At 42.9% G+C, this 13,863-nt stretch overlaps 1 protein-coding gene across 2 annotated transcripts; it reads right to left on the bottom strand.

Annotated features, from left to right (window-relative positions):
• Window positions 1–6,078: 6,078 nt before the first annotated feature.
• SLITRK4 (SLIT and NTRK like family member 4) lies at window positions 6,079–12,413 on the bottom strand. 2 transcript variants are annotated; one of them, XM_041485239.1, is made up of 2 exons: window positions 12,376–12,413; window positions 6,079–9,617 (listed from the first exon to the last, which is right to left on the bottom strand). In XM_041485239.1, exon 2 carries the CDS (start codon window positions 9,565–9,567, stop codon window positions 7,054–7,056), a length of 2,514 nt encoding a protein of 837 aa, XP_041341173.1. In that variant the 5' UTR covers window positions 9,568–9,617; window positions 12,376–12,413; the 3' UTR covers window positions 6,079–7,053. The 2 variants fall into 2 exon arrangements, with proteins under 2 accessions (XP_041341173.1, XP_041341174.1); XM_041485240.1 differs by lacking the exon at window positions 12,376–12,413 and adding an exon at window positions 11,944–12,077.
• Between the last annotated feature and the right edge of the window lie 1,450 nt (window positions 12,414–13,863).

Genomic DNA, 13,863 nt, shown 5'->3' with positions numbered 1-13,863 from the left:
AAATTCAGCCCATTTTGCTTTTCAGGAAAAAAAAAAAAAAAAGGAAAGAAAAAGAAAAAAAAGAGGAAATTATTCTCCTACCCTTCTCCATGAAACTATTTTTGGGTATAAGCAAGCACAGACTGCACATACACGAGACTGCTGACCTGGAGTCTTATTTGCAGTGTATAGACAAGAATACCCTGCTGAGAAGGACTCACAGGGTCTATGAAATCCTTCCAGGGAGCAAGAAAATCTGCTGTATGGTATGTGCTTTCCTGCAGTTTCTTGCAGTGAAGAGCTCAAAATGTGTCAAAACACGTTGCCCTTTTTGACTCTGCTCATTGGGATGTACATCCTGTACAGTGCCTCATATTCAGATGTGAGCCCTAATGCAGCACATGAAGAGAGCTCCTGCCAAAGCCACTGCTCAGCAAACACTGGGCACGGACTGACCCCCACACCCAAACAGCTCCCAGTCTGCACAAAAATGTATCCACATCCTAGCTAAAGCATCCCTGAGAAGTCTGTATCACAGCTGGTTTAACCCGAGTAATTTGTGCAAGACTTTTCAGTGAACAGTGACACCAAAGCCTGGCTCAGGTAAGTGGGTGCAGATGTCTGCAGGATTTACCACAGTCTGTCAGGATTCAATTGACTGAACCACATTTCCTTTATACTGCACAACTTATGGTCGTGGAAAGCCACAACTGTCCAACTTCAAAAGCTCAGCACAAAACTTCCCAACAGAAGCTTAAACCATTTCCTACATTTCTGTTTTGGATCATACACCATCTGACGTGACTCAGAAACCATCCAGGACAGGCTCTTAGTTTGCCTTTTTTAGCTGTTTTCTAGGAACTGACAAATCCCACTCTTCTGCCTCTTTGGAAACTGCCATCAACCCAAGCCTAGAAAAACCTTCAGCTGTAAAGGACTGGCTCACTGAAGGTGAAATGAGAGCATGGAGTGGGAGGATACTCTGGAAGGTCATAGTGCACACATTTCCAGGAAAGTACATGAAATTAAACCAAGAAATGAAATCCTTGTGGATGAGAGAAACTTAGGAATATAATAATAGAACAGTTACTCTACTGTTACAAAATGATCACTAAACCATTCAGAGATCACTTTCTGTTTTCTGGTTAAACAAAGAACAAAAAGAAGTGAGGAGCCATTTGTTACCCATTAGAGTTGTACTACACTGTGTATAGTGACATACACGCATACAAAAAATTCAGATTTAGTAACAGCTATGACTTTTTTTTTTTTTTTAATCTGATCTTTATTTGTGCTTTTGAGGAACTGTCTTTGGAATTATTACTTAGGGAATGGAAATTCAATATAACTCAGTATCTGTCTGTTACCAGTGACCGGTATTTTAAAAATAACAGACTGAAATGTACTGCTTTCAGACAATGAATTAATTATCTCAACTACTGCTAGTGAATACAAATAAAATTAGCAATAAAACAAAGATATTTGCAATAAACTCCCTACTTAATGAAAAACAAGAGTGGAGTAACTTTGCTCCATTACAGGGAGAAAGTAAATTGTATTGTTAAGAAAGCGTTTGTATTTTATGTGAGATCTACCCCAAGTGTATGTATAAACCAGCAAATTTATATAGTTTTGTACCCATAGTACAGCTCTGGGATGCCCACAGCTCTTGAATCACTGCAGAGTTCCACTGTCATCAAACAGACACAGGGCTGCACTTGGTCTGTGCTCTCCCTACAGTCGTTTGAAAATAGTAACAGCTTTGCCACAGAAATCAACAGAGTATAAAGCAAGATTATATTACATTTCAAGTAAAAAATTACTTATTTTTATTTCAATGATGGATAGATCTTGTACTTTCTGCTTTTTTGTTCACTAGGGTAACAGCGGATTTGACTCCATTGGAGTCTGGATTTACACTGGTAAATGTTTGAGAAGAGTTTGTCCCTGAGCAACAATATTCTTCTTTTTGTTTTCCAACACAGCATCAACCATAATACATAAGGATGAGTGAATTGAAATTGGAAATAAAAACTAATAATGACAAAACATATTAACAGAAAACTCTCAAGTTCCTCTGCAATCAGGAAAGCAGTGCACACTTATTATCAAAACATGAATAATTAATTCTCGATTCTCGAGTTATTCTTTAGAAAGAAATTATATGGAATATTATATGTAGGCCTTTCTCAGCTAAAGTTGTGGGTTTGTTCCTGATGTTATACTTCAACTAGAAGTGAAAAAAATCTGTATCAAGTCCCGATTTTCCACTCCATATCCCATTCTGATTCACTTTCACTGCCATTATAATGCATGTTAAACCCTGCACAACAGGGAATGTTTAATCTAAATGTAATTCTGTTCCTGCTCTTCTCCCTTGCCATGAAGATTTTTATGAGGCTTTGTAAACCATTTTAACTACAAAATATAAATTTGGAAGTTAAACTACCTAAAGGTGTCTTTTCAACTTTCAGTTATAAAACTAACCTAACCAAATGAAATGGTAGATGGATTGGTATTTTTGCTTCTTCTAAGGACAAATTAACTTTTCTTTCCCCTGAAAAACTGTTATTGAAAATGACTAATAAGAAAAGAACAAAAGAGAGCAAAGCAAATGCCCCTAACATTATGTAATTGTTCCTCTAAGCACTTCTGGTTTGAAGAACTGAGAATCCAACTGAAAACTAAATTCTGCTTATGGTAATAATGGAAAAAAACCCACTGAATCTGGAGGGGTTATTTGCAACAGGGGAAAGGAAGATTTTGTTGGACAACAGAAGATGAGAAAAACTTTCTAAAATAGACGAAATTGTTGATGTGGTTAGAAAACATCACTGCATAACTGCTTTACAGATTCTCTCTCATCCATATACAAATAATCCAAAAGAGAATATCACAGGCACTTAACAAAGTCTAGTTTCAGAAATACAATAGTACCAAACAATTTTATTAATATTTCATACAAATTTTGAAGTCAACACTGACTAGTATTTTGATATTGATGAAGGCAAACAAAATTAATAAACAATAGGTTTCTGTGGTTTACATTGGACTGGATGTCGTAAGTAACTGCCTAAATTATAGACTAACCTAAAATAGTAATGATCAAAACAGGGTAAAGCCAATACATTTTGTTTTCTTTACTTTATTTCAAAATAGAGTGATTATAAATACATTCTTGTTATATTTCCTTCCTAACTCTTTGGATGCAACCAAAAAAAAAGAAGTCTCACTGTGCTCATTTCATACAATATTGACATACAAATCATGCAAAAGATATTATAGATATTATACCACCATCAAGTTCTGGATGTTTTTTCTTGATTCTGAAACATTTGTTAACATTATTCACAAGGCCATGCCTTTATAATTTATATCATCATTATGGCTTTAAAAAAAAAAGCATTTAAAAATATATTTATACTAGATTGTTGCATTATTGTCAATCTTGAACACTAAATGCAAAACATAAATCACCTGTTCTTGTGTTCTTGCACCGCGGTATTTGCTTTCTGATAAAATTGCACAATTTTTTTTTCTTTTTCAAGGAAACGATTACACTTTATTGATTTCATTTAAAAATGGAAACTTCTTTATAATACAATGGAGACAACAGATTATGCCAACACCTTCACTGATTTAGTTTATGTCTATGGGTCTTAACAGCCATTTTACAAGCATGGCCACTCAAACCAATATAAAGAACAGACAGACCCATTAAGCCACACCCAAGAGTCACCTTCTCAGAAAGACTGACCAGAGATTTGAATGGACATCACACTAAAACTGCTGTGCAGACACATACAACGTTTCAAAACATGGAGAAAATAAACTGACACTAAGGTTGCCATTCAAAGTAACAATTTCACAGAAAAATAGTGTTTTGCCAGCTCCTGCATTCTTCACTCACACTATTATGCCTACATATTGCACCATACATTGTAAAACACTTAGGGACAATTTCTACAGGAAGGTCCAGATTGTGCAACCTTTACTGATGCTGGTGAACCTACACTCAACTGCATAACCCCAGATGAGTCTCTGGGCTCTATGGATTATATACAATGGTTCTGAGCTGGCTTGTTTTGCAGTCAATGACAAAACTCTAGCTAAGCCCTACTATTGGGCAGGTATCTAATTATTATCTCATGAATAGTACCTGTGCACATGATTTAGGTTGAAGTGAAATGCTTTACTGGAATTGGGGCCTCAGTGATCAGAAAACTCTGACCCAGTGTAATGGTACAGCATAACGGTTCAGTTCTTTTGATCAGCAAACAGAAGACACCACTCCAAAAACAAAAAAAACTCAAATAAATTTAAAAAAACCAAACCAAACCAAAAACCTAGAAAGAACACCCCCAGAAAACCTCACAACACAAAATGAACCAAAAAAACCCTCCTTTTTTTTTAGCTTAGGGAGGTATGATCATTCATCTCTGTTCTTTTGACTCAGGGCAGCACAAGTCATAAGCACATCAGTTTTACCATCACTTAGAAGCACTTCCTTACTTGCAATTTTTAATATTTTCAGCACATTGCTCTCAGGAGGATCATACAGGACATGCCAGTGACAACGCACTGAGTGTGTCAGACACCTTCTGCTTTGGCAAACCCCAGTGAACTTGGACCCACCCTCGAGGCCACACAGCTCTGTGCAGAGCAGACCAGGGACCTGTCACCCTCAGCCTAGTGAAGGAGCCAGCAGAGTCCACCTGGTCAGTGCATCATGGACACTCCTTAATCCACAGACAACAAATAAACTCACACTTTCTCATCCAAACCTTAGCCATGCATTGCATCATTGGTCAAACAGGAGCTTTTTATGCTAGAACTGCATGTGCACGCAGTATCCATGTCCTCAAAATCCCCATGACATTCTGAATTAAGTAAATTATTGTGCATGGATAGATGCAGCTTTTTGAAAGAAACTCAGCCATTAATTCATCTCTCACAATTTTATTATCTGAAGTCATGTATATACTATGCAGTATGGAGAAAAATAATAAAACCACCCTCTTTCTAAGCCAAAAGAGCATAAACAAATGTCTGAAAGTAGAGAAATGTTTTGTTTGTTTTCTCTTAAATAAAGAAGCAGTGGGTTTTTTTTATTTATTTTTGGTCTATTTTGATAAAAATATACTGCAGGCTGTTTGCCAAGTATCATTCCAGAATAAAAATTTCAACTCAGTGTCACAAAGCCCTGAAATTAGAGGTTTATATTGGAAATAGCTGACACAGCCTTCTCCAAAGTATTATTATTGAGTCTTGCTCCAATTTCTGCTAGCTTCAAATTCATGAAAAATGCTCATGTTTATATCCTACTATCTTAATTGACTAATGTATTGATTATGAAAGGTAAGGAGGGGTAAAGGTTCTGAAAGCAAAGGAGATAAAAAGGTTCTTATCCAAAGCTCATCGAGTCAAAGAAATGTTGTTAATCTCATCGCATAGATTTGCTCTAGGATGCTTCACCAATATATCTCCATTCTTATGTCAAAGTACCATCTATCAGTGAGATACAATGGGGATTTTCCATTCTCCTACCTTTTTTTCCTGGCTATTCAGATTCAGCTTTCACAAAGGCAAGCTTTTACTCTCTAGTTATGAGCTACGCAGTCCTCTGAACTGAGACCACTATATCCATTTTGCACTGTGGTTTTGAACAGGATTTGCCATATTGTTCACTGTTCTGATCAGGTTTTGCTGACTAAAAGCAGCCAGAGAGATAAGAACAGAAAACTTCTGCACGTACAATAAAAATATTCCCCTTAGCACAAATTCCTGTAAATGCTTGTGAAAAGTATTCAGATATTAAGCTGTAGAGACCTGAAAAGCAAGAAAACTGATGGCAAGTAACAACCTGGGACACAATACTAAAAAACTAATCAATCTATTTTAAAATGCACCATTGGTAACAGATCTGAAATAAGGTAATATGCTAATCTCACGAGAATAGTACAGAACAATTTTATTATTATTATCATTATCATTATCATTATTATTATATCTGATCACTTAATTCTGGATGATGCTATACATTACATCCCCGGTTGCTGTTTGGTATATTGTTCTGGTTTTATTTATACTGAATGATTAATGCATTGTGATCAGGAAAACAAGTCAAGCATATTAAATACATATTAAGGAGTACATATTTTTTCCTATGTAGTATACAAAGTATTTCATAAATATGAATTATATTACAAAAATAATTTCTGCTACGCTCACACAGTAAGCACTTTGACAATTTTGGACAACCTGTTTGGGTTGCAAGAGTTTCATGTAACTGAGAAGGAACTCTAGTTTTAATTGGAGATGAGTCTTAGAACAGATTCTGCATAAATATCAAATATTTTCTTCAGATGTCACGAATACTGCAGAAGTCAGGTTGAACTATTTCTTTCTTTCTTTGTTTTAAAATTTTCTGTATAGACATGTATGCTTCAAGTGGTCAGATTTATTTCATAGGTATGTAATGCATGGTATATTTTAAACACAATTTAACATTATAATTCCAGTGGTTTCAAGATGCAGCCCATAAATGTAACCAATTTACACATACTATTGAATGTTCTCTCTTTGCATGCTTGTTACTTTCCAGATAAGCTTTAAACAGTGCCATTAGAACACCACAAATCAAAGGATTACTCCAGTTCCACCAACTTAAATCCACGTGCAGGATGAAGGACCCAGCTGAAGTACAAATATCAGTACCAGGTTTCTTGTGTTTGTTCTAACAAATCACAAGGAGACGATGGTTTGCATTTAAGATACAAAACATATATGCCTCTTGAGGTTAAATTCAGTGTAACGTGTATAAAGCATCCCTTTGGCAATAGAGTTTGCAGTATCCCTACAGGATTCCACAGGGCATGAGCTTTATGGAGTAAAATCTATTAAGGAAATTCTCCTCTACTCGACAAATCATACGCAGCTACAGTTAATCAGACACCCTTGGATACACCTGCCTCTATGCCTATCAATATAATATAGTATTTGGAAGTTAAAAGTCAACAAAAGGCACTTTCATCATTAAATAAATGTCCTCTGTAGGCAATAAGATTGTATGACCTATATTTTATTCAAAGCTGTTTGTTCTTCAAGGACTTGTAGGTAGTCAGGTGAACCTTGAAGTTTAGCTTTTAGTTCAAAATATTCACTTTTTCTTTGTTCTACTACAATTTTACTATGATTACCACCTATTAGAGATTTCTTGGCTTTTTTGTCTTGCAGTTTCTCTGGGTAACGTATTTCAAAGCCACTGACCCCTATGCTGTTGTATTCCTTTTTACTTTCAAGAAAATTTTGAATAAATACATTGGAATCCCTTCCAGGGAATAACTCATCCAGTTCATCGATTGTGCTAAGTCTTTTTCTGGAATCCACATGCAATAAATCTTTCTCCTTGTCATTCATATTTCTCAGAATGACTTTTTGCCCTGGTGGGTCAGCAAACGTGAAGCCTGTTTCAGACTCTTTCAAGCCACAGGTATGACTTTTGCTCATCTGCTCAATGGTTTGAGGAATGAAGGCCTCTGCACCCAGTCCATCTTTTTTGTTTGACTTGTGATCATGCTTTCTCAGCTGCAGCTGCATAGAACTGCACTCTTGGTTTCCAATCCCTTCATGCTTTATGGTTGGTTTTTTGTTGCGCCGAAGCACAAAAACAAGAAGACAAAAAGCAACAAACACTGTTAAAATCAGCACAACCAATATGCTTAGGATTAGGATGGACAATGGAACTGGGCCACCAGGAGGACTCCGGACTGGTCCTGGGGGTGTTGTAAAAATAACAGCAGGCATGGGACTAGTGAACAGAGCAGATGGCTTGTTTAAAAGTTTAGGACAGAGAATCTCATTTTTCAGAGACTTAAGTTCTATGTTAGCAAACTGCACAGGTGTCTCACATTTCAATTCCTTCACCACAATACCGTCATTTAGCTTCTCAAGCCACAGTTTTAAAGCAACTAAATCACAAGTGCAGTCCCATGGATTACCTTCCAAATCTATTTGTGTAAGAGACTTTAGCTGATCAAGAACACCACTTACAGGCAAATACATGAAGTGATTGTTCCTCAGATTCAGTCTAGCAAGTGGTGCACCAGCAAAAATATACGCCGGCAAGCTTCGCAGAAGATTGTTGTTCAGGTAGAGCAACTGCAAATTTGGCATTAAGTCAAAGGTGCCTGCTAGGATTTCTTTGATAACATTGTATTCCAAATACAGATATTGCAAATTGTGGAGGCCAGCAAACATTTCTGGGCTCAGACGCTCTATCTGATTGCCATTGAGATACAATCTCCGTAAATTTGTAAGGTTGCGGAAAACATCTCCTTTGATCATTGAAATCCGATTGCTGCCTAAATGTAGCAAATCCAGCCCCTCAAACTCAGCAAAATCTGTAGTATCCACATCCTTAATATAATTGCCATTTACATGCAGTTTCTTGGCATTTAAAGGTTTTGGTACGAGTTCAGCCATCGATTCTATATTTCTTTCTTGGCAATTTACGCTTAATCCCAAGTCTGAAGGATGAGTTTTGCAAACACAAGGGACCGGACAAGGAGTTAAAGGAGGCACCCTGGTCTGGTAAGATATGATTTGACTGAGATTGCGAGTGGACAGTGCTTTGCCTGCTACTATCCCCGAGATCTTCGAAGGATTTGTAGTCTTTGGTGGCTTTGTGACTAATCTGTGCACTGATGTTTGAGTGGTGTGGCCGTTGGGCGTGCTGTAACCGGGCTCCAGCTGCGAGGGAGGCAGGATGCGCACGTCAAAATCACTCCCTGTCCCCATGGAGCACAGCTCCTGCTTATTGGTTTCTTTCAGCAGCCTTCCATACAAGTCACTGGGTGTTTCACAGATAGCCTCTCCAATGTAGATGTTATAGGGCATGTTCTCCAGCCACGCTTTCAAAGGCAACAAATCACACGTACAATTCCAGGGGTTGTCTTCCAGCTGCAATTCAACAATTCGCCCGATGTGTTCCAGAACTCCAATGTATGGAAGCTTCTGTATTCGATTCCCCCGTATATCCAGATGGGTTAGAGAAGCAAATCGAAAAATATTATCGGGAAGGAATGAAATCAGATTGTCATTAAGTATCAGGACTTTCAGCTTGTGAAGCTTATTGAAGGCTCCCCGTTCAATAAACTTGATTAAATTGTAGTCAGCTTGGAGATACTCCAAGTTCTCTATGCCAAGGAAAGTGTCAGCCCGGAGAATCTTTAATTCGTTGTTGTTCAAGTGCAACTGTTTTAATGCACTAAGACCCATAAAGGCCCCTCCCTCAATGTTCTGTAACTTATTATTACCCAGTTGCAAGGACACTGCATGTGTAAAATTAAGAAAGGAATTTGGATATAGAATAATTAGCAGGTTGTTTTGAAAGTTGAGGTGGTAAAAATTAGACCATGGTGGTTTAAGCTGATTTGGTCTGTAGACTGCAACCTTCTCACAGTTGACATAGAGTACATTCTCAACTGACACACAGGAGCAAACATTGCAAATTTCCACAGATATATCAGCATCTGTAGTTGTAGAAGAAACTGGAGATGACAGAACCAGAAAGAGCCACAGAATCATCTTCTTATGATCAGCAAACAACCTTAGGCTCCTGAACAAAGATAAAGAATCTGAAGAAGAAAGAAGGAAAGAAAAAGAAAATGTTTTTCAGTTGACATTGTTCCAAAACGTCACTTGGGTTAGAAATTGTATACCACTGAGCTACTGTACCTGCCAAGTATTATAGATAAACTACAAGAACTGAATTTAAAATAACATGAAAGACTTTAACAACCAAACAAATGCACAGGAGCTGGGATGATTTCAAACACGGAATGTAAATTCTGTAGAAAAACACAAATAACTCTCAGGTCTGTCAAATGTATTTCTCTCTCTTGTACATGCCAAGCATGCATAACTAATAAAGTAAAATAACCAAAAGAGATTCCAATTTTATGCATATTTACTCCCCTCAATTGTGCACTGCTCATATGCTGCTGTGCATTTCAGGGATATTAAACACAAATGCTGATGTTATGCATGCCCAAACATCTGGAATAGGATAGCACAATATAGAAAGGTTGGAGATGCTAACACAAAAGCAATGCCAATGCTCAGTATATGTACCTAAAGCAGCAACACATACAGATGTATCACTATGATAAAGATATTCACTCAAGGCATAGGCATGCACACACATTGTTTCTGTCACTTCTGATACCTAGTTTAAATAAGTAGGTGGTAAACTGTCTGCAGAAATACAACTATTCACAAAACAAGATCAGCTCTGGGTGACCAATGGAAGCACTCAGACATGGAAGAAGCATGCACAAGCATACAGCCCCATCCCCAGGAATAACAACACACTGACTTGCAGGGAAAAACAAAGTCACAATTTGCCAGTCTGACACTATTGAAATCTGAGAACTATTTTTCCCCCCCTTAAACATTATGTAATTTGCTCTTATTCCTGCATTGATAAGAACCCTTTGTATATAGTCCGGGCAGCTGAACTGCCATTTTTTACACAGAAGAACTCGAGCCACAGCATTTCCTCTGAGTTATAAGGTAGGATTTTTTCCCCCTTTTTTTTTAAACAAATCAGTCAATAATCAATACATTGTACACACACACACACATTCCATCTTCCCATTACCCCCATTTCCCAACTTGTCCCTTTCATTTCCTGCTGTAGATAGCCACTGAGTTGGCAGGAGAGAGCCAGAATGAAAAGTGGAGAAAGCAGGAGCCAGCTGGAGGGAGGAGAACCGGGCTGGAGGGAAACACAAGGGGAGGATGTGTCGGAGGGTCCTGGGAGGGAGGGGAGAGGAGAGATGAGGAATGACCGCAGGACAGAAGGACAAGAGGGAGAGGAAAAGCACGGAGGAGAGAATGAACGATGCGAGGAACGGATGGCCGAAGGGGTCAAGGAGGCCGCTTGCCGGGAGAAGGGGGAAGCGGAGCAGCGGCTGCCGATGCCCGCAGGCTGCCGACCCCGGCCGCGGCGAGCGCGCCCCCAGGGGCGGACCGGTGTCCCCGCGCCCCCTCCGCTCCGTCTCCCTCCCCCTGGCAGGCGCCGTCCTCCCGTATCCCTGCCTCGCCCACGCTGGAGTCCCCTCTTCTTCCTCAGCCCCGGGGCCCCGGCCGGTGCCGAGCGGGCAGGCTGCGGGCGCTGCGCGGGGCTGGCGGCGGGGCGGCGAGCCCGGCCAGCAGTGCCGGCACTACCGCAATTTTTTGCCGCATCCGGCTCGGCCGGTGCCGGCTCCGCTCTGCCGTGGGCGCCCCGTCGCCCTCTGGCTCCCGGCGGGGGAGGGCGGCAGGGGCACGGGCGCGCTCGCAGGGCGCGCACATCCCGGCCGGGAGCGGGCAGAGCGCGGCGGAGCAGCCCCGCATCCCCTCCGCCGTCCCTTCGCAACAAGGCACGACCGCGCTCCCCGCCGCTGAACGCACCAGCCCCCCCCGCCCCGGTACCTTTGCAAAGTCCAGCCCGCAGCAGATCCACACACCCCCTTCCCCAGCCCCACTGCGCAGATCCTGCCCCTCCGTCCCTCCCACACCTCCACCGGCTTCTCCGGGCCGCCCGGCCCCTCAGCTCGCCCGCTCTCCCGGGAAGGATGGGAGCTGCGCCTGGTGCCGCTGGCCAGGACTCCGGGAGGCGGCCGGCTGCGGGGAGAGGCGAGCGCGATGGCAGAGAGGCTCCGGCAGGAAGCCACTGTCGCCTCGTCGTGTGCACCCCCGCCTCCCCCCACCCCACCCCTCGCCGTCTTTTAAACAGCACCGGTAATTATTATAGCAATGAAAACAAAACCTTCGGAATAATTAAAAAGAAATTAAAACGCCAACGTACGGGCGGCCCCGCCGTGCCCCCACCCCCGCCCGCACTCACACGCCCGGCGGGCGCCCGCCGCCCTCGGTGATGCTCCCGGCTCTCCGAGGCCCGCCCGGCACCGTCCCTACCTCGGCGCCCGGGGTCGCCGCGGCTCCGCTCGGCTGCGCTCCGCCGCTCTCCCCGCTCTCCCTGGGCTCCGGCGGCTCCGCGCACGCAGCGGGCGGCGGGGGCAGCCGGGCGCGCTCCGGGGCGAGCACCCCCGGCCGCGCGGAGCGAGGGCAAGCCCGGCGCTGCGGAACCCCGCGGGCTCCGCCGCATGCAGCAGCCGCCCGGCTGAGCCCTGCCCCGCCGCCGCGGTCCCCCGCACACATGCGGGGAGAGGATCCCTCTGCACACGGGCGCCCGCTCCCATCGCACTGCTCTCGCCCACCCCCTGCACGCAGCGAGCCCCCTCCCCTCCGCCACACGCACACCCGCACACACACACCCGCACACACGCACACCCGCACAACACACACAGACAACACACACGCAACACACACACACACACACGCACGCACCGAGCGCCCGGGCGCTGCTCCGGCGGGGAGGGAGACGCCGCTCCGGGGGAGCAATCCCGGCGCATCGCCACGGCCGGAGCCTCTCCCGCAGCCCGGAGGCGCCGTGCCGCCGGTACCTTTCCCGGGGAGCCGTCGTGCTGCGCCCCCGCGGAGCCCAGGCGGGGCGTGCGGGGCGGGAGGAGCCCCCCGGGGCGGCGGGAGCGGCGGGGCCGCGCCGGGAGCCGCGGGGCTGCCATGGGCGGGCGAGGCAGCCACAAGTGCAGCCCGCGGCCGGGACGGGGCCAGCGCGGCCCCCGCGCCCGAGGAGCCGCAGGGCAGCGCGGCTGAGAGAGCCGGGCGGGGGAAGGAGAGAGAAGGCAAGAAAGGACTCCCCCCTCTCTTTTCTGGTGATCTCCCCTCCCGGCTTGAAACAAAAGTAGAGGTGGAAACTGAGTGGGGAGGATGGTAACATTTGCTGCATTTAATGTGAATTGCAATTATGGAGTGAAATCGCTGCGAGGAGACATACCCGACCCGTTCTTACGACAGCGCAGCTATTTGTCTATCTCATTCTTTGTGGTTAGGTGAAATTCCTTCTCTGCGTAGGTAACAGCTGCAGCCTGATGGAAAAGAAAATCCTCAAATGTTATGCACTGGTGCTAAACAGATTCTGCTAATTAACAACTCCTATTGACTCTACCTTTCATAGTACACTTTAAAATGGTAATGAATACCCTCAAACGAGGTGACATCGCATTCCGAAGCAGAAGAGTCAGTTAACCAAATGAAATCATGCAAGGGGAGTTCAACTGCTCGTCCTTTACCATGAATGCTAACGTGATCCAGTTAGAAAACTGTTTATGTGCTGTACACATACCGGCTGTGAGTGCTAGTTCTGGGCAATAAACGCCAGGGAATGGAAAACAGCAACTGCTTTCTTCATTTACTGAAATGAAATAAATAGCTTGCTCCAAAGGCTGACTGCATCTAATTGAAATAATTGCAGAATGTTATTTTGCATTATGCAGCTAGACTGATACCTGAAAACAAATGCAGCTGAGACATCAATAATTTGCATATCACAACAGAACTGAAAGCGATCTGTGATTAATATTCAGCCAATTAAAAACTGAAGTCTTTAAAATGTAAACTCTCTTAATTATTGAGCCATTAACAAAGTACTGTTCACATAAAAGGGGATGTGTGTATATAAAGGGCCCAGTTTAGAAAGATTTGCATATAGTTTAAGTTGAATTTTTCAAATACTTTTTAAATAAACTAATGAATTAGAGAGCAAAGGTCTAGAATAAAATTAATTTAGGAAGATAGCTGGTTTATAACTATTTTAGCATCAGGCACAGAAATGCAGGTGTAAAGATCAAGATGCCAGTTTTGTTTAATCAGCAACCGTATCTGGATGTTAAACTAATTCCTTGCTTATTTAGTAGGTGAAAGAGCATATTGGCAGTTTCAAAGAGATCACTGCTCCCAGCACATTCAAACAACTAC

This window comes from Pyrgilauda ruficollis, unplaced genomic scaffold (genome assembly GCF_017590135.1).
Source record: "Pyrgilauda ruficollis isolate IOZ18807 unplaced genomic scaffold, ASM1759013v1 scaffold7, whole genome shotgun sequence".
Taxonomy (NCBI): Eukaryota; Metazoa; Chordata; class Aves; order Passeriformes; family Passeridae; genus Pyrgilauda; species Pyrgilauda ruficollis.
Note: the sequence above shows the minus strand (reverse complement) of the source record. Positions and strands in the feature narration are given on the sequence as shown.